Here is a 20,317-nt window from a genome sequence, read left to right on the forward strand (position 1 = left end):
GTAGTGAAAAGCATGTTCTTTGATTTTGCAAAGATGTCAGTCTAAAAAAAAAAAAAGCTTAAAAAATCCCAACACACGAATATATGTATATATAAACATGTAAATGTGTATGTATGTACACATATATCTATACATACACATTTTTCTGGAGTTAGGGGCTGGAGCAGACACAGACAGATAAATAAGCCAGGTATGGTGGCTCACTCGTAATCCCAGCAGTTTGGGAGGCCAAGGCAGGAGGATCACTTGAGGCCCGGAGTTCAAGAGCAGCCTGGCCAACATAGTGGGACCTCGCCTCTACAAAAAAGAAAGAAAAATTAGACAGGCATGGTGGCCAATGTGTCTATCGTCCTAGCTACTCAGGAGGAGCAGGTCGGAGGATTACTTGAACCCATGAGTTCAAGGCTGCAGTGAGCTATGATCATGCCACTGCACTCCAGCTTGGGAGACACAGCAAGACCCTCTCTCTAAATATAAATAAATAAATAATTGTGAAGTTCATCTGGAATACTAAATGTGCAAAGGAATAAAACTGCTGATCAAAAGAATAGAAAGGCTAGACATATATCCAGTATATACAATATCTCCCCATATTTCACAGAATTTTATGAGTGAGGGAAATAGACTACTTTAATAAAGAGAAAATGAGAAAATTCAATATATTTGGAAATAAATGAAAATCAGACTTCGAGTATAGGCCATTTACCAAAATTACAGAAGGGCTAAAGACTTAAATGAAAAAAGAAAATCAAATAATCCAGTTAAAGATTATGAATGAACATACACATTTAATTCTTTGATCTCTCCAAACCTCTAGTAAAATGACAGTAAAGGATTTTTTAAAAAGGTATAATCACTTCCCCAAATAAATACACCAAAAGAACAGAAGTGATAAAATTCTGGAATCTGGAAAGTCGTATTTGATTTGAAGAAAGCAGAATCCCAGGCAAGACACAACCTAATTTAATGGTGCAGAACATCTGACGGGATCAAACATTGGTGGCACTAGGTTCCCCTGAAAGCAGCAACACAAAGAGTCTAAAAACAGGGAAACTGGTGGAATATTTGCTGAAGTATTTACTTAGCCTCTAGATCACCTACTCCAGCCTTGAAGAGGGTAAAATAAAAGATCTTGATCCTCCCTACTCTAGAAGATACTAACCATAGTTAAAAGTGAATGTGCCACGCTGAAAAGGGGAAGAGAGACAGAAATAGTGGGAGCCTTTACTGTTTCTCACCCCTCCCCCACAATTAGCTCTAAATACAGTCAAGTTTCCACCTATAGGCAGGGGAGAGTAAGAGGCACAGGACCTCAAAATGCTGATACAGGAGGGTCCCCAGTGAAAATGGTCCAGCCAGATGCACAGTGCTCACATATGGAAAGTGAAATGCACAGTCAACAAGCCTTGCTCACATACTCAGAGCTTCTGGTTGGCTCCACAGTGCCTCCCATCTGATGGCCTAAGATATCAGACATGAGGCTGATATGAAACAGACAGCCTCTGCTTCTGGTAAGGAGGGGCAATGTCCTAACACACCAACCCTCTAGCAAATGACAAATTCTGGACAAACTATAAAAACCAAAATGAATGAACAGAAAAACCTACCTGAGGGCACGGGTGAGTTAACAAAAACAGACAGATCTTGGAGAAGAAAAGAAATTTGTGGTTTCAGCCAGAGGAGAGGCCACAATTATGGTGGCAAGATGTTGATCAGCTGTAATTGATAAAAGTTGTTGTCTTTCTGACACACATGAGGGGAAGATGCCTAGGGCAACTAAGACTGCCAGAGAGTGAAAGGGGATCCCCAGAAAGCAGAGAAATAGAGATGGGAGCTCCAAACTCTGGGTATAAACTCTGCCCAAGTTTCTGGCTGACTTCTGACTCACACTTGCTCGGGGCTGACTGTGGTAGTCTGAAATGGGAATTACTGTCTAGCGGAGACATTGACAGAGTTTGCACTTTGAGGATAACCTAGTTAGCTGCTTCCAAATAAAACCCATCAACATCTTCAGAGCACTGTAACAGAATCCTCTATCTCTAGAACATACTATTCACTAGGTCTAGGGAAAAACTCAGTTATTCTCATTCTCAAGGGAACAGACAACAGACGTCAACGTCAAACCTACAATGTTATAATTCAGACAAGAACTTTAAAGCTGCTATTATGCTTGCGCTTAATGAAGTCAAGGAATGTTAAGTAATGAATAAAAAGATAAGAAAACTTAGCAGAGAAACAAAGCGTTAATAAACATAGAACTAAATGGAAATTTTAGAACTAATAAATAAATAAAGCATGGAGTGTGCTTAATAAGCATGATGGAGATGATAAAGAGTCAGTGAACTTGAAGACAGATAAAAGAGAGAGAAAAAGGATTTTTAAAAAAACAGAGCCCATGGACTTGTGGGGAATATCTCAAGGTCAAATAAACAGGTAATTAGTCTCACAAATAACCAAGAGAATGGGGCAAAAACAAAAAAGAAATGGAAGAAATAATGATCAAAAGCTTCTCAAATTTGATGAAAGACATACATTTACAAATTCAAGAAGCTCAGTAAGCAGGATGAATCCCAATGATCACAGTTAAACTGCTAAAAACCAAAAATTAAAAGAAAATCTTAGAAGTAGCCAGAATAAATCAATGTATTGCACACAGGGAGCAGCAATGTGAACGACTGCAGAACTTCTGATAAGAAATCACAGGGGCCAGGGCACAGTGGACTAACACTGTAAAGAGCTGGAGGGGAAGAAAAGGAAAAAAAAGTGAACCTAAAATTCTAATATGAAAGACAGATATAAACAAATGGGAAAAAATATGACTTGGAGAAAACAGATGAAGATAAAAAAATTCCGTCATGATAAGCCATAGAAAGATAGGAGACGACACCGTACTTGTGAAATAATGGTGCTATTAAAAATGGAAAAATTACAAAAAATGTTCTGTGAAATTAAAAAATATAATTATAGTGAAAGATAAAGTCAAGAAAATTCCCCAGCATGTGAAGTTAGATTTCAGATGGGAAAGATCTTTTTAGTATCCAGCACCAATGAAGCAGTTCATTATAAAATTTCACAGGACTGGGGACAAAGAGAATACATAAAAACTTCTAAAAAGAACAAACATAACACATAGACAGACTAAGAATCCTAAGGGCTCTGAATTTCTCAATGGTAACCCTGGAGGCTAGAAGACAGTGGATTAACACCTTCAAAATTCTGCAGGGAAATGATTTACAACCTAGAATCTCAAATCCTGAGAAAAGATTCCTTAAGAATGAGAGCAGAGTAAAACAGTTTCAGGCAATGTCTCAAAATTTACTTATCATTCACCCTTTCTCAGGAGCTCCTGGAAGAGGTGCTCCAACATGGAATCCACCAACAAGAAGATCTGATTTAAGAGGAAAATAAAGAAAGCTGTCAGCATGAGAAAGAAGGCAGATCACAGCTGACAACTGTGTACTCTGTGGGGAACAGCAACAGGCCAGGCAGGAGCAGGTCAGGAGGCCCCAGAAGGTATGGCCTAGAGAAGAAGAAACTGATGAGTTGGAACATAACCAGAGGGGATTTAGACAACCAGGGTAAAGTTTGCTGCTGAATTATAATAGGTGTGTAGAAAAATAAGCAATCAAAAAGATAATTTTTAGTTTCGAAGAAAATAAAAACTGTACAAGAATGAAAATTAAACAGCACATGACATAGCTCAGCTGTAATTTCACATTTTCATAAGTCATAATAAACAACAAATATTAACCTAACTCCAAGTATTATGTGGCATACTGGGAAGATGAGAGGACAGGGAGCTGTATACATGATGGTATGAGGAGCAATGAAAGAAGGCTCAACATTCATCTTCCACAGTGAGAACAGATAATACCTACAACTGAAAAAACCAAGATATTGCAACTTATAGCATTATTTAGATACAGCTATAAATACCAAAAGAAATAGCATAAAGAGTTGAAAGTAAATGCTTCTGGGATAGGAGAAACTGGGGGAAGGTAGAGGGTGAATAGGCACATAATGTTTCGTAAGTGTAATAGAATGACATGGCTTTTTAAATCATGTGCATGTACAACTTTAATGAAAATAAAAACTACACTAAAAAGAGAAAGACAATGATAATATTAAGGCCAGAAGAACCCTGTTGAATGCAACTTGGGTGAAGAAGCCATAAACATGAAAAGAAGGGCTGGGTATGGTGGTGTATGCCTATAATTCAGCTACTCAGCAGGCTGAGATGGGAGAACCACTTGAGCCCAGGAGTTTGAGGCTGCAGTGATTGACCCACTGTACTTTATCATCTTAGGTGACAGAGCGAGACATTGTCTCAGAAAAAGAAAAAAAAAAAAAAAAAAAAATATATATATATATATACTTCAGAATATTTATATGGGTCTCACAATTAAGATGAGAGAGAAGTCTTTTAAAGCACATTAATTTATGCTTAAGTTTAGGCCTAAAAAAGGATTTAAAGTTGTTTTAAGACAAAGATTTGACTACTACAAAATTTAGGACATCAAAAAATAAAATAAATGAAAACCCATACTCATAAATAAAATTAAAGAACAAAAACAATACATGGGAAAGTTTTTGCAACATGTTCTCAAGTAAACAAATAATTCTTATAAATTAATGAACAAAAAGTCAAAGACCAAGAGAAAAATGCAGGAAAACATCAATCCACAAAAATGAAATATGAATAACTAATAAATATGAAAAAATACTCATTCTCATTAGTAACCACAATTACAAATTAAACAGATCATAATTTTGAATTACTGAATTAACAAAGATTAAGAAGTAAAAACAATATTGATCAGAATATGAAAAAAGCATTCTCACACGATATTTCAGAAATGAATATAAATAAAACACTCTTAACTAGAGGGCATTTTGTAAATACTGAGTGTATCAAATGCACTGACATTTATCCTAAAGAAATAACTGGAAACATTCATAACTACTTAAAAGGGATATTCATTTATAGAGTCCCTTAAAATGCTGAAAAAAATGGAAATGTTTAAAATAGAATATCATGTAGATCAAAATTATGATCTGTTTAATTTGTAATTGTAATGAGAATGAGTATTTTCATTTTCATTTCATGAATTACTGAATTAACAAAGATTCAAAGTCCAAGAACCTGAGTTAACCTGGAGCTAAAACATGATACCAGTAAGATTAACTCTGGCAGAAAAACAAAATAAGGGAAGATGAAAGTGCAAAAGAAATCAAGGTTCAAGTCAGAAATGGCTGTTCATAAATTTTAAAAGGGGTAGACTCTGCATAAACAAGTTGTGTGCTGCAGGATTGCTTCCTGAAGAAATACAAAGTGATTTACAGAGAGTGATTCAGAAGAATTACTTACAAAAGCAGATTTCAGACAATGATGAACCTGCTTTATTTTGGAAACAGATGCTTTCCAGAACTTTTATTTACTGTGTTTTAAAATACAGACATCTCATAGAAGCAGAGATTAGAGTGGTGGCTACCAGGGACTGGGGGGTGGGGCGGGGTAGGGAGGTATTGTTCAAAAGATAGAAAATTTTAGTTAGATAGGTGGAGAAAGTTCAAGAGATCTACTGAACAATATGGTGACTACAGTTGATAACAATGTACAGTATTTTTGAAGATTGCTGAGAGTGGATTTGGAATGTTCTCACAAAAAGCATGTGCTAATTAGCTCTGTTTAGCCATTGCACCATGTATACATATTTCAAAACATATTGAACATGATCAATACATATTTTTGTCAATTAAAAAATAAAGAAAGCCAAAAAATTAAAAATAATTAATTATATAAAAATAAATATTAAAGATAAAATATCAAATAAAATATTTGATGTAATTTGTATGGTTTTCTCCTACCTAACTCCAATCTTAAACTTAATCTTTTTATGAGACCTTCATTTTACCAACGAAGGGTACTTAGAAATCTGATCCCCCATGTGGGTAAGGAATTACTATATAAGAACCTAAAGGGAAAAGACTCAGCTAGCTGATTGTTAAAGATAGGGACAATGTCAATCTGCCACATGCTGGGTTCAGCTTTTGCCCTTCACTTGGTTCATACCTTGAATCATTTAGAGTTTACTATACGCCAGACATTGTGCTGGTCAATACAACAAACACAACTTGGGAGAAGGTGTGGGCCTTGTCCTCAAGGAGATCTTTGTCTAGGAAGAAGAAAAAATGCATACCACAAATTAAGTGCAATGGGAGAAGAGGATGCATTTCTAATGGTCCAAAAACGGAGAGAAGATTGGAGCTGGCTTTTGAAAGTCAATAGATACTGCAAATGTAGGAATTAAGTTTGATTATTCACTGCTCTGATGCAAGCCTGACTTGCATCAGAAGTAGCAAGAGATTGGAACCCCAGAGTGTACACTTGACATGTGGGCAAAATTCCCAAATGTTTTCATTCCCCCTCATTCTTTGCCCCAACCCACTTACACGCCATTGCTGGATTAATTTGGCAGAGCTAATTATGTCATTCCTGTAATAAGGCCTTGTACGGCTTCTCCGTTACCTACTAAATTCTTCAAACTACCTTTCAAGATCTTCCCACAATATAACCCTAAAGCCTTCTGGCCTTATATTTCCAATTCATTCACTGTTCTCAGCTTAATCAGATGTTTCCCCATTAATGAATAACTACCATGACTCTGATTTTGCTGTTTTTTTTTTTCTATGCAAAGTGGTTACCACCTCTTTTCTCTGTACCTGTGAAAACCTGCCCATCCCTCAAGATGCATTTTCAAATTATACTCTCTCCCTGGAGTCTTTTCTGATTCTCAAATAGATGTGACCTGTCTCTCCTCTGAAGGACCAACTCTATTATTTGTTCCTCTTATGGCACGTAAATTTGTCTGGGTTATTTCTATAATCCCTAGTAGAGATTTCTACTCATATGAAATAAGTATTTATTACTATCAGCTGTTTTTTATTAGCTTTGAGTCCAACAAGGTGACTTGGAACTGGACCTTGAAAACTGCAGAAACGCAGCTGATCTGGACAAAAGTGGACTTATCAACTACTCTAGGTATGTGACTACCTTCTTTTCCTCACTACCTGTGTATTGCGTTGTACTCAAGAAGATGGGCCTGGGAACGAATTGCAGATTTTGAAGGGGAAAGGATGAAGGATGAGGGAAGCAGAAGAAAGCACCATACTCCTAAGGCCAGAGCTATAAGCAAAATCAGTGAACACACAATATGCGAAATTAGTGAAGCAAGGAGGCCCGATACACAAACATAAGATACACCATCTATCCTTTGGGGCAGTAAGAACCGCTAATACTCAGCTTACCTTCCCCAACACAAACAAACACATAAAATAAAGGAGGTAATGCTCATTTTGCCAGGAATGTGACAACTTGCGAAATCCTGGCCCCATAGCATCCTGCTCTTTTCTTGATGAAGATAATGATCACATTGTCTCCTCAATTCTTTGGGTCCCTAATTACCTGTTCCTCTGTTTTCAAATCTCCAAATTCCTCCAAGAAAGCGGTCTCTGAAGGAAACTGTGATGGCTCCAAAAAATTTAGCAAACTGAAGAGCTCCTCCACGGAGTTCTGCAAGGGTGTTCCCGTGAGAAGCACTTTATGTTCCTGCACAAATTAAACACACATGATGAATAGTGCTTGAGCCATCGAAATAGTGCATTTGCGTGGGGAAAATTAAGCCAGGGCATTGAGTGCTCAATTTGGGGCAATTCTGATCTGCTTTAACGAAAAGATAATACACCCTCGTAGGGTACAGTCAATAAACGAATCAACCTTCCTTTCACATCATTGATTCCAGCAGCCATTTCACGTTAATTAAAGCAACTATTCACTCATTCACTAAATATTATTGAGGGCCTCCCCACCAGATGCTGGGCACCACGCCAAGGCAGTGATGTTAAAAGGGCATCATCTTTGGTAGCAGTTCATTTAGGGGCCTGGAAACAAGCCAAAACACCTTACATTTCCAAGTCACATATTTCATGGTATTTAAGAGTCCTCCTAAGTCTATGGAAATCAATCTGTGGCAAAGGCCCTTGTTGACCCAGTTTGTAACAAAAAAAAATCTTGATTCCTATACTCTTGCAGTTATAGAGACCAAAAAAGAAAATCGAATGTAAAAGGACCAGGCAGAAATAAGCTACATGCAGAATGGCTAAGGAGTGTTTCCTCCAAACTGAACAGAATGAACCTGTGTTTATGTAAAGAGCTGCTAACTCTCACCAGGGCCATAAGCTTTAGACCCTCCAGAAGTTTGCAGTTCCTGTTCTTTAATCTGTGGGCTTCATCAATTATCACACAGCTCCAGTGAATCTTCTTCAACTCTGGGCAGTCTGCCAGGATCATCTCAAACGTTGTGATGACGACGTGGAACTTGAAGACTCCTGAAAGGGGGTTTCCCTGAGGATGACACAACCAAAGGCAAAGCTTTACACCATGGCTACAGAATTCTGCTAGTATCTGCTGAATGAGAGGAGGCAGCACTACAAATGCTGGGGCCTAGGTGAGAAGACAAGCACTGCTTTTCCTCATGTGAGAAAAGAGAATATAAGAATGAACGAGCTAGTTAGCCAAAAGGCCTCACACACCATCAATGAAACAGAAGCGAAACATCTGCCCTCACGAAGGTGAGGATGGGCAATATGGAAGGCACAGCAAGGGAGTATTTTTACTTATTAGCTGCTACGATAAGGAAATCAGATGGGTGTTGGTTCACAAGTTCCCAGACAGGAGTCTAAACCATAGTTTGAATGCCCAAAGGAAACTCTCTGCTATTTTTCAGACTTAATTTCACCTTACAATTTGAGTTCTAGAACAGATTTAAGGTAATGATCCTGATTCACCTAAGACAAGTGCTACTAGGCAGGACACAGCTTTGTTGTTCAGCCTGCCTTGGTGTTGCCAACACATTTCAAGAGCAGAGCCGCATCATGTGAGAGCAATTCTTAAATTTCTTCCAAGTGTCTCTGCTGTCTCTGAAACCTCTGGGGAGACCACTGGCTTTCCTCTGATTGAAATCGTTTAATTTTTACCTTAATTATAAAAACCAGTGTGCAGGACAAACACACAACTATATTCAGCTAAATGATAGCACTTAAAAACTTAAAAAAAGAGAAAATGTTGCTGTTGTGTATTTAATTATTTGAAACCTATTTTCTCTTTATCCTTCTCTGTCAAATCTGTTAACCTCCTCTCCAAACTCCCTGGCTGGGAATCCATTCTCTGTAGAGTAATTCTTTTGCTCACTTTCTTCACTGAACACATAACAATTCAGATAAAATCTTTTGCATATAAAAGTAACTTCATAAACCAACAGGTAAGTCAAATTTTCAGTGTCCTAAAAAAGGTGTATCTCAGAGTTGAGACAGCATGCCCTACAATCCTGTGTTGTATCATAAATTAAAATGAACTACCAGGGAGAGCAGGAGTCAGCCTTGACAAACATATTACAAAGTCATTCCACATTAACACAAGATGCAGGGCACTGGAACTTCTGAAGTTAAGTGACAGAAAAGTGGTTCCGAGCTTAGGCAGTCCCTGGGTCTCTGATTCATGTGAGGCTCACCTGGGCGTCTCTGTACACCATTTCATATTGCTGGATCATCTGCCTGCTGATCTGGCTGCCGTGGTACACAATGGCATTCATCTCTGTCCATGTCCGGAACTCCCGCTCCCAGTTAGTGATGGTGGAGAGAGGGGCAATAATGAGAAAAGGGCCGTGGATTCCTCGTAGAAATATTTCTGAAAGGAATGTGATGGACTGGATGGTTTTCCCTAGGCCCATCTCATCAGCCAAAATACAGTTTTTTCTGCAGAGAGTGAGAAATACAGGTAATTCATTATCAATATAGGAAACTTATAGAGGCTGGTTATAACTTGAAAAGATGCTTCACAAATAGACGTTTACCTATAAGATTATCATTGAAGACTTTATCATCATTTTACATATTAAACTGAGGTTAGTTGTTATTATTATTCATACCTTGCCTACTTCCAAAACAGAACTGTGCTAATTTGGGAGAAAATATAGTCATGTGTCACTTAAGGATGGGGTCACATTCTGAGAAATGCATCATTGGGTGACTGTGTCATTGTGGGAACATCAGAGAGTGTACCTACTAAACCTAGATGGTATAGCCTACTACACACCTAGGCTGTGTGGTATATAGCCCACGGCTTCTAAGCTATAAGCCTATATAGCATTTCACTGCAGTGAATACTACAGGCAGTCATAACACAATAGTATTTGTGTATCTAAACATGTCTAAACACAGAAAAGACAAAGTAAAAATAGAGCAAAATATACATTAAAAATGGTATACCTGGCCAGGCGCCGTGGCTCACACCTGTAATCCCAACATTTTGGGAGGCCAAGGCAGGCAGATCACCTGAGGTCAGAAGTTCGAGACCAGCCTGGCCAACACAGTGAAACACCATCTCTATTAAAAATACAAAAACTAGCAGGGCGAGGTGGCAGGTACCTGTAATCCCAGCTACTAGGGAGCAGAGGCAGAAGAATTGTTTGAACCCAGGAGGCAGAGGCTGCAGTGAGCTGAGATCACACCATTGCACTCCAGCCTGGGTGACAGAGTGAGGCTCTGTTTCAACAAAAATAAAAATAAAAAAATAAAATGGTATACTGAAGGGGTGGCCTGCCCCTCCACACCTGTGGGTGCTTCTCGTTAGGTGGAACGAGAGACTTGAGAAAAGAAATAATACACAGAGACAAAGTATAGAGAAAGAAAAGCGGGGCCCAGGGGACCGGTGCTGTGCTTACAGAGGACCCACGCCGGCACCGGTCTCTGAGTTCCCTCAGTATTTATTGCCAAAAGATAAGGGAGTAAATCAGCAGTAAGACATACAGATACACGGAGATGTTCCATTTACTCAGGGACGGGCAGGAGACAGATGTTTTTCTTTACTGAGATTAAGAGAATGGCACCGACCTTCAACCACAAGCAGGCTTTAAGCATTTGCCTAACAAAGCACATTCCTTACAGCCCAAAATCTTTTCAACTTTAATTAGCACAGCGATGTCTCCAGCAAGGACAAGATTGGGGGTAGAGTCACAGATTAACAGCATCTCAAATACAGAGGCAAATGGAGTCTCTTAGATTTACTTCTTTCTGTATAAACACAGTAACAAGCTGACCTCTCTTTTCCCCACAGTATACCTAGGTGATAGGTTGATAGCTGTAGCAAACCACCATGGCACACAGTTACCTCTGTAACAAAGCTGCCTATCCAGCACATGTACCCTAGAACTAAAGATAAACATTAAAAAACAAAAACAAAAAAGGTATACCTATATATGGCACTTACCATGAATGGCGCTTACAGGACTGGAAGTTGCTCTGGGTGAATCAGTGAGTGAGTGGTGGGTGATGTGAAGGCCGAGGACATTAGTGCACACCACTGTAGACATTATAAATACTGTACACTAAAGCTACATTCAATTTATTTAAAAATATTTTTTCTTCAATAAATTAACCCTAGCTTACTGTAACTTTTTTACTGTATGAACTTTCAATTTTTAACAAACTTTTTGACTCTTAAGCGTTATTACAAAGAATCAAGAAGTTTTAAAATATTTAAAAGTTTTTGTATAGCTGTATATTCCCACACACACACACACACACATATATAGATATAGATATAGATTTTTTTTTTTGGTTAAGGATTTAGAAATAGAAAACAGCTTTAAATGATCTTCTGGATTTTGTTTCATCTAGATTGAGCCCAACCTTTTGGTGAGGTTGGCCAAAAAAAAAGGGCACAAAGTCAATGATGTCATTCCTATTGGTTGGAGAAACAAGTGACAAAAATAAAATTAGTCTTGGATGATTAATGTGCAAAGATTACCACCCTAAATTGATGGCCATGCTGCTCCCTCTTACCAGTCTGCAACTGCGACTCTAGGTTTTCCAGGCTAAGGCAATAATATACCTCTGGGTACAAACATCTGGGCTGGTTTTGGTTCCTTACCTGTTATACCAGTTAAAAAGAAGCCAGTTCATCCCCTCCAGCTGGTATTCCCGGAGCTGGTTACTGTACTTATACTCGCGAGACCGCTTGAGTTTCTGCCAGGAGTCTGAAGCAGGCCGCTCCTAGGGAGGAAAGCAAATAGCATACTAGATAGAGAACGATGTTTTAGGAGCATAACATGGATACTAATGAAGACAGTGGTAAATCTCATTGTCCCAAGGCTGGTTTCAAACTACAGTTATTACCTTCTGAGTAATGTATAGGTTGGGGGAATTAAGTAGGAGTCAGGCTGAGAGAATGGGTAGGAATCCTGATTGCTTCTAGATAATAACTTACAATTAGCTTCAGAATGAAACTCTCCCTGCTCTCTATCTGGCCCGTCACTGCATTACGCCACATAAAACAATTAGCCTGGTGCTGTATTTATTTATCCATGTACACACATGCTTCTTCCATTAAACTGTGAGCTCCTGAGGGCAGGTCCTGTACCTTCTTTCTTATGATATCTCACAAAAGAATCAACCCATAGCAAATGCTTAATAGATGACTGACAAGGTGAACTAAAAGCAGAAAACAGTATATAAGGGAGAGGGTTGAAAGAAAAATAATCAACCATGTAATCAAAACACTATGAACTATGTAAGTTTCTACACAGTTCTGCATCTCAAGACACCTGTATCTACCTTTCATATGCTAAAAAAAAAAAAAAAAACGAAACACTGCTCTTGAATGGACTCCTATAGGGAACTAAGTTTAATATTCTGAGTATCAACCTTCCAGTGATGTAAAAGCAACAAACAATATTAACAAGGAACTAGATAAGAGTTTTTCATATACAAATGGGAATTTTTATTTTTTAAACAGAAACTATCATTCCAGTCTATAACCATATTATTTAACAACTGATTCTCTTTTCAAGTTAGTTACACCTTAATAAAAGCTCTGGCCCGGGTGCAGTGGCTCACGCCTATAACCCCAGCAATTTGGTAGGCCAAGAGAGGTGGATCACTTCCTGGAGATCCCTGTCATGATTGTTTCTCTCTACAAACCTGCTTTGGTTTGTGCCGATTTCGTCCGGGGGAGGGGGAGCTTCAGGACGCCTGCTGGGGTCTCAGGACTCCGCTTCAGATCCGATTCAGGACCCCTACGGGGGAGAATGGATGGGCTGAGCACATCGACTGAGGCAGGCAGGGTCTCCCTGCAGCCCACAATCATCCCACGGGCCTCAAGGCGTGCTGTCAACTGAAAGTTCACTGACGCTTCTGAGCCCTCTGCCTCCCTCCTCCTTTGAAAGACAGGTCCTTGTCTTCCGGAAGAGGTGCTGTCGCATTTCCTCTGCACACCCAGTCTCGTTCCTGAGAATGAGACCTCCTCTGCTCCTGGGTGGACTGACCCCCTGAGGCTTTTGGCCCGCTGCTAGATCCCAGACGTTCTTTGATTTTTCCCTGGCATTCATGGAAAGGTCACCTGTGCCCCCCTTCCACCGGGCACACGCCAGGACACCGTTGTTTCTTTCGCAGTCGGCCCGTGTGCCCCCAGTGACACACGCTTACACCATCTGTTCCAGGGCACGCCAGTGCCACACATTGGCTCCACCTCGGATTCGCCCCCCCGGACCTGTTGACAGGTGTCCTGGAAAGCGGGATCAGCTTGAAGGAGCCCCAGGCCCTTCAGAAGCGCGGCAGGTCACCGCTCTTTGAAAGGAGGCAGGCAGAGGGCTCAGGGCGCAGTGACATTTCAGCTGACTCCCCGCCTTGAGGCTCATGGGATCGTTCTGGGCTGCAGCCAGGCCCTGCCTGCCTCAGTCGACGTGATGTGCTCAGCCAATCCATTCTCCCCCGTAGGGGTCCAGAATCGGATCCGATGGGGGGTCATGAGATGACCCCAGCAGGCGCCCTGAAGCTCCCCCTCCCCTGGTGGAAATCGGCTCCAGGATATTCTGAAGTCGGGACTCCTGGGGGTTGGATCCTGGGACCCCGCCCGCGGCCGGCTCTCCCACGCGGCCCCCTACAGGACCCCGGATGCAGCCGCTGCCAAGGCTGCAGCAGAAGAGCCCCTGGCACCCAGCGGCCGCGTCCTTTAAAGGGGAGGCAGCCTGACTGCTGGCAGCGGAGCGCGGGGCGGCACAGCCAATGCGCATGCGCGAGCGGCCAGCGGGCAAGAGTGTGCTAGCGGCGAGCGGGTGTCAGCGGAAAGCGAGTGCTCGCGTCACAGTGGTTCCCACGGTTGTCATAGGAACCACGGCCTGAGGCCTGGCAAACAGGAGCCCTCCCTGGCAGTGCTTGGGTGGCGGGGTTCCGAGGCTACAGCCTGACCTCTCCACTGAGTCGACAGGACTGTCTCCGGATGGCAGGAGTCCTGGCAAAGGGCTGACAAGGATGTGGAAAGCACAGGCGGGGTCCGGGGGAAGCAGCGCCGCATCCCAGGCTCAGGCCCGCCCGGACGCTGTTTGGGTGAGTCTCCCCTGAAGTCGTGCCCCCCCCCTCACCGCCGTGATCTCGAGGACGGGTCGGCCTGCAGACCCGTGGGCTGATCTCTCCACCGAGGGTCCTTCTCAGTCGAGAGCCGAACGCAGTAGCCTCAGCGGCTGCCTGGGGGTGTTTGTTTCTGTGCCACTGCTGTATGACTCTCTGTATGTGTATGTGTTTGTGTGTGTCCCATTTTCGATTCTCCCTCTGTCTCTCACTCTCTGTGAGTTTCTTGCCCTCTCTCTTTCGTTTGGGGTGCGTGTGTGTGTGTGTGTATGTAGGAAAGTGCCCTTTGCGCCTAAAAGCGATTTCCTGCACGTCGGCCTGTCTTTGGCGAGCCTCCCTCCGCGTCTGTGCCTGGGTCATGTGTCCGCTTGTCAACCGTTTTCGCGGCGGTGCCACTTTGGGTTTGTGAAGGCCTCCACCACGTGAGAAGATGCCTGGCTCCCGGAGTAGTTGCAACCTCATCCCCAGCCCGTGCGGCCTCTTTTCATTGCTGAAGACGAACACACTGCAGCCAGGGACAAAAGCCGCACGGGAGCTCATTGTCCTGCAGGAGAGGAGCAGGCCCACATCACAGAAGAGGCTTGTATCTTTTCTGGGCTCTTCTCCGAGAAAAGAAGCCACACCAAGACACAGGCTGAAAGAAGAAGCCGGGAATGGGAGATGGCCACAATCCCAGTCACTGGAACGCTGGCCTCACTGCACAAGCCACCCTTTTGGCACCCTTCCCCTTAAGCCCGTGGCGGCGGCACGGTGCTGTACCCCACCTGGGCTCTGGCCTCTGCTCCGTCCTCCCTCTGGCTGTGTATCCCCTGTTTCACCGGGACCTGGATGCTTCTCAGTCTGGCTGGATGTCTTCCATAAGGATCACTTCCCAGTCCATCAGGGAGACACTTCCTGGAGATCCCTGTCGTGATTGTTTTTCGCTCCAAACCTGCTTCGGTTTGAGCCCATTTGGTCCGGGGGAGGGGGAGCTTCAGGACGCCTGCTGGGGTCTCAGGACTCCGCTTCAGATCCGATTCAGGACCCCTACGGGGGAGAATGGATGGGCTGAGCACATCGACTGAGGCAGGCAGGGTCTCCCTGCAGCTCACAATCATCCCACGGGCCTCAAGGCGTGCTGTCAACTGAAAGTTCACTGACGCTTCTGAGCCCTCTGCCTCCCTCCTCCTTTGAAAGACAGGTCCTTGTCTTCCGGAAGAAGTGCTGTCGCATTTCCTCTGCACACCCAGTCTCGTTCCTGAGAATGAGACCCCCTCGGCTCCTGGGTGGACTGACCCCCTGAGACTTTTGGCCCGCTGCTAGATCCCAGACGTTTTTTGATTTTCCCCTGGCATTCATGGAAAGGTCACCTGTGCCCCCCTTCCACCGGGCACATGCCAGGACACCGTTGTTTCTTTCGCAGTCGGCCCGTGTGCCCCCAGTGACACACGCTTACACCATCTGTTCCAGGGCACGCCAGTGCCACACATTGGCTCCACCTCGGATTCGCCCCCCCTGGACCTGTTGACAGGTGTCCTGGAAAGCGGGATCAGCTTGAAGGAGCCCCAGGCCCTTCAGAAGCGCGGCAGGTCACCGCTCTTTGAAAGGAGGGAGGCAGAGGGCTCAGGGCTCAGTGAACTTTCAGCTGACTCCCCGCCTTGAGGCTCATGGGATCCTTCTGGGCTGCAGCCAGGCCCTGCCTGCCTCAGTCGACGTGATGTGCTCAGCCAATCCATTCTCCCCCGTAGGGGTCCAGAATCGGATCCGATGGGGGGTCATGAGATGACCCCAGCAGGTGCCCTGAAGCTCCCCTTCCCCTGGTGGAAATCGGCTCCAGGATATTCTGAAGTCGGGACTCCTGGGGGTTGGATCGTGGGACGCCGCCTGCGGCCGCCTCTCCCACGCGGGCCCTACAGGACCCCAGATGCAGCCGCTGCCAAGGCTGCAGCAGGAGAGCCCCTGGCGCCCAGCGGCCGCCGTCCTTTAAAGGGGAGGCAGCCTGACTGCTGGCAGCGGAGCGCGGGGCGGCACAGCCAATGCGCATGCGCGAGCGGCGAACGGGCGAGCGGGTGCGAGCGGAAAGCGGGTGCTCGCGTCACAGTGGTTCCCACGGTTGTCATAGGAACCACGCCCTGAGGCCTGGCAAACAGGAGCCCTCCCTGGCAGTGCTTGGGTGGCGGGGCTCCGAGGCTACAGCCTGACCTCTCCACGGGGTCGACAGGACTGTCTCCCGATGGCAGGAGTCCTGGCAAAGGGCTGACCAGGATGTGGAAAGCACAGGCGGGGTCCAGGGGAAGCAGCGCCGCATCCCAGGCTCAGGCCCGCCCGGACGCTGTTTGGGTGAGTCTCCCCTGAAGTCGTGACCCCCCCGCCCACCCCCCCACCCCCCCCCACCCCCCCACCCCCCCGTGATCTCGAGGACGGGTCGGCCTGCAGACCCGTGGGCTGATCTCTCCACGGAGCGTCGTTCTGGGTCGAGAGCCGAACGCCGTATCCTCAGTGGCTGCCTGGGATTGTTTGTTTCTGTGCCACTCCTGCATGACTGTCTGTGTGTCTATGTGTTTGTGTGTGTCCTATTTTCGATTGTCTCTTTGTCCCTCACTCTCTGTGAATTTCTCAAACTCTCTTTCGGTTCGGCTGTGTGTGTGTGTGTTTGTGTGTGTGTGTTTGGAGGAAACTGAACCGTGCGCCTAAAAGCGATTTCTTTCATGTCGGCCTGTCTTTGGTGAGCCTCCCTCCGCCTCTGTGCCTGGGTCATGTGTCCAGTTTTCAATCGTTTTCGAGGCGGTTCCACTTTGGGTTTGTGAAGGCTTGGACCACGTGAGGAGATGTGTGGCTCCCAGAGCAGCTGAAATCTCATCCCCAGCCTGTACATCCTGTTTACATTGATCAAGACGAACACACTGCAGCCAGGGACAAAAGCCACATGGGAGCTCATTGTCCTGCAGGAGAGGAGCAGACCCACATCACAGAAGAGGCTTGTATCTCTTCAGGGCTCTTCTCTCAGAAAAGAAGCCACACCAAGACACAGTTTGAAAGAGGAAGCCGGAAATGGGAGATGGCCACAATCCCAGTCACTGGAACGCTGGTCTCACTGGATAAGCCACCCTTTTGGCACCCTTCCCCTTAAGCCTGTGGTGGTTGCATGGTCCTTTTCCCCACCTGGGCTCTGGCCTCTGCTTCGTCCTCCCTCTGGCTGTGTATCCCCTGTTTCTCCAGGGCCTGGACGCTTCTCGGTCTGGCTGGATGTCTTCCGTAAGGATCACTTCCCAGTCCATCAGGGAGACACTTCCTGGAGATCCCTGTCATGATTGTTTTTCGCTCCAAACCTGCTTCGGTTTGAGCCGATTTCGTCCAGGGGAGGGAGATCTTCAGGGTGCCTGCTGGGATCTAAGGCTCCGCTTCAGATCTGATTCTGGACTTCTCCGAGTGAGAATGCATGCACTGAGCACATCTAGTGAGGTAGACAGGGTCTCGCTGCAGCCTACAAACATCCCACAGGCTCAAGGCGTGCTGTCAACTGAAAGTTCACAGACGCTTCTGAGTCATCTCCCTCCCTCCTCCTTTGAAAAACAAGTGGTTGTCTTCTGGAAGAGGTGCTGTCGCATTTCCTCTGCACACCCAGTCTCATTCCTGAGAATGAGACCCCCTCTGCTCCTGGGTGGAATGACCCCCTGAAACTTTTGGCCCACTGCTAGATCCCAGATGTTCTTTGATTTTCCCTGGCATTCATGGAAAGGTCACCTGTGCCCCCATTCCACCGGGCGCATGCCTGGACACCATTATTTCTTTTACCATCGGCCCGTGTGCCCTCAGTGACACACGTTCACACCATCTGCTCCAGAGTACGCCGGTGCCCCACTTTGGCTCCACCTTAGATTTGCCCCTTGACCTGTTGACAGGTGTCCTGGAAAGCAGGATCACCTTGATGGAGCCCCAGGCCCTTCAGAAGCACGTCAGGTCACCCCTCTTAAAAGAAGGGAGGCAAATTTCCACGGGTCAGTGAACGTTCAGCTGACTCCACGCCCATGGGATCATTCTGGGCTGCAGCCAAGCCCTGCCTGCCTCAGTCGATGTGCTCAGCTCATCCATTCTTCCCCAGAGGGATCCAGAATCGGATCTCGGGGATTCATGAGATGACCTCAGCAGGCCCCCTGAACCCCCCCACCCCAATAGAAATTGGCTCAAGGAGGTCCTGATGATGGGACTCCTGGTTATTCACATCTAATTATTTCTGGAGACATTAACACAGCAATGTTGAAAATTTCCCTTTAATTGTTAATCCATGGAGAAAAATTGGACAATTTTTTTTATGAAAAGCTTCGTGTAATTCAAATTACACTCCCACATAGGATTCATTAATGAAAATTCATTCACTTTCTATTCATTAATGCTAGAGAATTTAATAATTACGAATTGCCAGTGGTAAAAAAAAAATCATTCATCATTGAAGAAGCCCAGAAGGTTTGAAGAGAGAAGAATATGTTATTAGCTTTGGGGTATTTAATGGTTTCCAAAGGTTTTGCTCTTTTTTCTTTCTTTTTTCTTTTTGCTCATGGCTTTCTTTCTCTCTCTTTCTTTCTGATTTCAGTTTCTTTTGATTTTTCCTGCTTCAAAACGGTGAGAGAACCTTGGATGTGGAACGTGGAGGAGGAGGAACACGAATTGGGTGTCTGCACTTGGTCAGCACTGCGGGTGCCCAGGAAAGGCACCACTGTTCCATATCCCAGAGGGGTCTCTGAGCCCCAGTCGGCATCACAGCTGATGATGAAACTTTTGGCGTGGCAAAAGAGTCTCCACAAACTTTGGAAGGTGTCCGCTGCATTCTCCGTAGCCGTGTATCCCTGCTGAGGGTGATCTTCTTGGGGAGCGGAAAGTCCCCCTCACCAGCAAGAGCTGGCTGGCTGGAGACTCTTGCACAGCAGCCCCGGCGGAGGTGCAGACGGTGTGGGCCCCTGGTTTGGGGGATCCCCTCTTGCCTGGATAAGAAAGGCAGCACCAGCGCTCGCTCACAACAGCTAGGCCCCGGTGTCGCAAGTGGATGTGAGTGATGCCGCCTTGGGGCTGGAGGGGTCCCAGGAAGGCTGCAGACCACGGCTGACTAGCGGGCAGCTTGGTGGCCGCGATGGAAGGTGCCGGGGTTCGCAGCGACAGGCTACCAAGCAGAGCGCGAGCCCCTGCATCCTGCATCGCCAGCAACACCCCGGGGAGGCCCGGCGCTGGTGACGCGGCAGGCAGAGCACAAGGCCCACGACCCAGTCCCAGACGCCAGCCCATGGTCAGCTAATTTCGGGAACCGTGGGCCAGCTGAAGCCCGGGTCCCACGGTCAAGACCAAGGACAAGGGTCCGAGGGCAGGGCCGAGAGCCTGCAGCGCGGGCCTGGCTCCCCGCCGCGGAGCTGCAGGGCGCAGCAGGCACCGGGCAGTGAGCAAGGCTTGCAGATGAGGCTGCGCCCATCCGCGAAGTCTCGCAGGAGTCCAGCCTTTCCGCGGAGACTCCACGTGCACCCACTCCTCATTGCTTGTCTATGGCCGCGGCAAAAGACTCGCTCCCATGGCGCGACTCGGGGTCGCAGGAAACTGGGATGAGCAGGCAGAGCAGGGCGAGCACCGCTAAGAACCCAGCTAGAGTGGCGCCCCAGGGCGGCACAAGGGGCCGCATTTAACGTGTCAATCATTTCAAAGATTTATGACTTTTTTTGACATCTTTAATATCTATATGTCTATTATATCTTGTGATATAATTGTTAACACCACTTTGTTGTGATTATTATGATTATTTTTATACCGGCACATCTTCAATTATTAATATTCCCATTGCTAGAGAAAAAATGAGAACGACTAGTTTTGAAGCCTTACTTCTGCCATGGAGGCC

The 20,317-nt window shown here is 45.3% G+C and overlaps 2 protein-coding genes across 3 annotated transcripts; one reads left to right on the top strand and one right to left on the bottom strand.

Moving 5' to 3' along the window:
• Positions 1-6,070: 6,070 nt before the first annotated feature.
• On the bottom strand, positions 6,071-13,445 carry LOC117088734 (chromodomain-helicase-DNA-binding protein 6-like). The gene is made up of 6 exons (XM_033219914.1): positions 13,383-13,445; positions 11,990-12,111; positions 9,570-9,813; positions 8,228-8,404; positions 7,466-7,609; positions 6,071-6,176 (listed from the first exon to the last, which is right to left on the bottom strand). Exons 1-6 carry the CDS (start codon positions 13,443-13,445, stop codon positions 6,117-6,119), a joined length of 810 nt encoding a protein of 269 aa, XP_033075805.1. The 3' UTR covers positions 6,071-6,116.
• A 745-nt stretch (positions 13,446-14,190) lies between these two features.
• Positions 14,191-19,375, top strand: LOC117088716 (protein FAM182B-like). 2 transcript variants are annotated; one of them, XM_033219907.1, is made up of 3 exons: positions 14,191-14,442; positions 16,683-16,782; positions 19,034-19,375. In XM_033219907.1, the coding sequence occupies exons 1-3, from the start codon at positions 14,368-14,370 to the stop codon at positions 19,291-19,293; spliced, it is 435 nt and encodes a 144-aa protein (XP_033075798.1). In that variant the 5' UTR covers positions 14,191-14,367; the 3' UTR covers positions 19,294-19,375. The 2 variants fall into 2 exon arrangements, with proteins under 2 accessions (XP_033075798.1, XP_033075801.1); XM_033219910.1 differs by lacking the exons at positions 16,683-16,782; positions 19,034-19,375 and adding an exon at positions 15,913-16,505.
• Positions 19,376-20,317: the final 942 nt, after the last annotated feature.

This window comes from Trachypithecus francoisi, unplaced genomic scaffold, assembly GCF_009764315.1.
Source record: "Trachypithecus francoisi isolate TF-2019V2 unplaced genomic scaffold, Tfra_2.0 Contig00781, whole genome shotgun sequence".
Classification (NCBI taxonomy): Eukaryota; Metazoa; Chordata; class Mammalia; order Primates; family Cercopithecidae; genus Trachypithecus; species Trachypithecus francoisi.

What these genes read in the sequence shown, in the direction of transcription:
- LOC117088734 (XM_033219914.1), bottom strand. Translation starts at nt 13,445, where the DNA reads ATGAATGCCAGGGAAAAATCAAAGAACGTCTGGGATCTAGCAGCGGGC. An exon ending in TGGTGTACAGAGACGCCCAG is followed by an intron (nt 8,405 to 9,569) that starts GTGAGCCTCACA and finishes TGTCATCCTCAG; the next exon opens with GGAAACCCCCTTTCAGGAGT. An exon ending in GTCTAAAGCTTATGGCCCTG is followed by an intron (nt 7,610 to 8,227) that starts GTGAGAGTTAGC and finishes TAATTTGTGCAG; the next exon opens with GAACATAAAGTGCTTCTCAC.
- LOC117088716 (XM_033219907.1), top strand. Translation starts at nt 14,368, where the DNA reads ATGTGGAAAGCACAGGCGGGGTCCGGGGGAAGCAGCGCCGCATCCCAG. An exon ending in CCCGCCCGGACGCTGTTTGG is followed by an intron (nt 14,443 to 16,682) that starts GTGAGTCTCCCC and finishes TCCCGATGGCAG; the next exon opens with GAGTCCTGGCAAAGGGCTGA. An exon ending in CCCGCCCGGACGCTGTTTGG is followed by an intron (nt 16,783 to 19,033) that starts GTGAGTCTCCCC and finishes TTCTGATTTCAG; the next exon opens with TTTCTTTTGATTTTTCCTGC.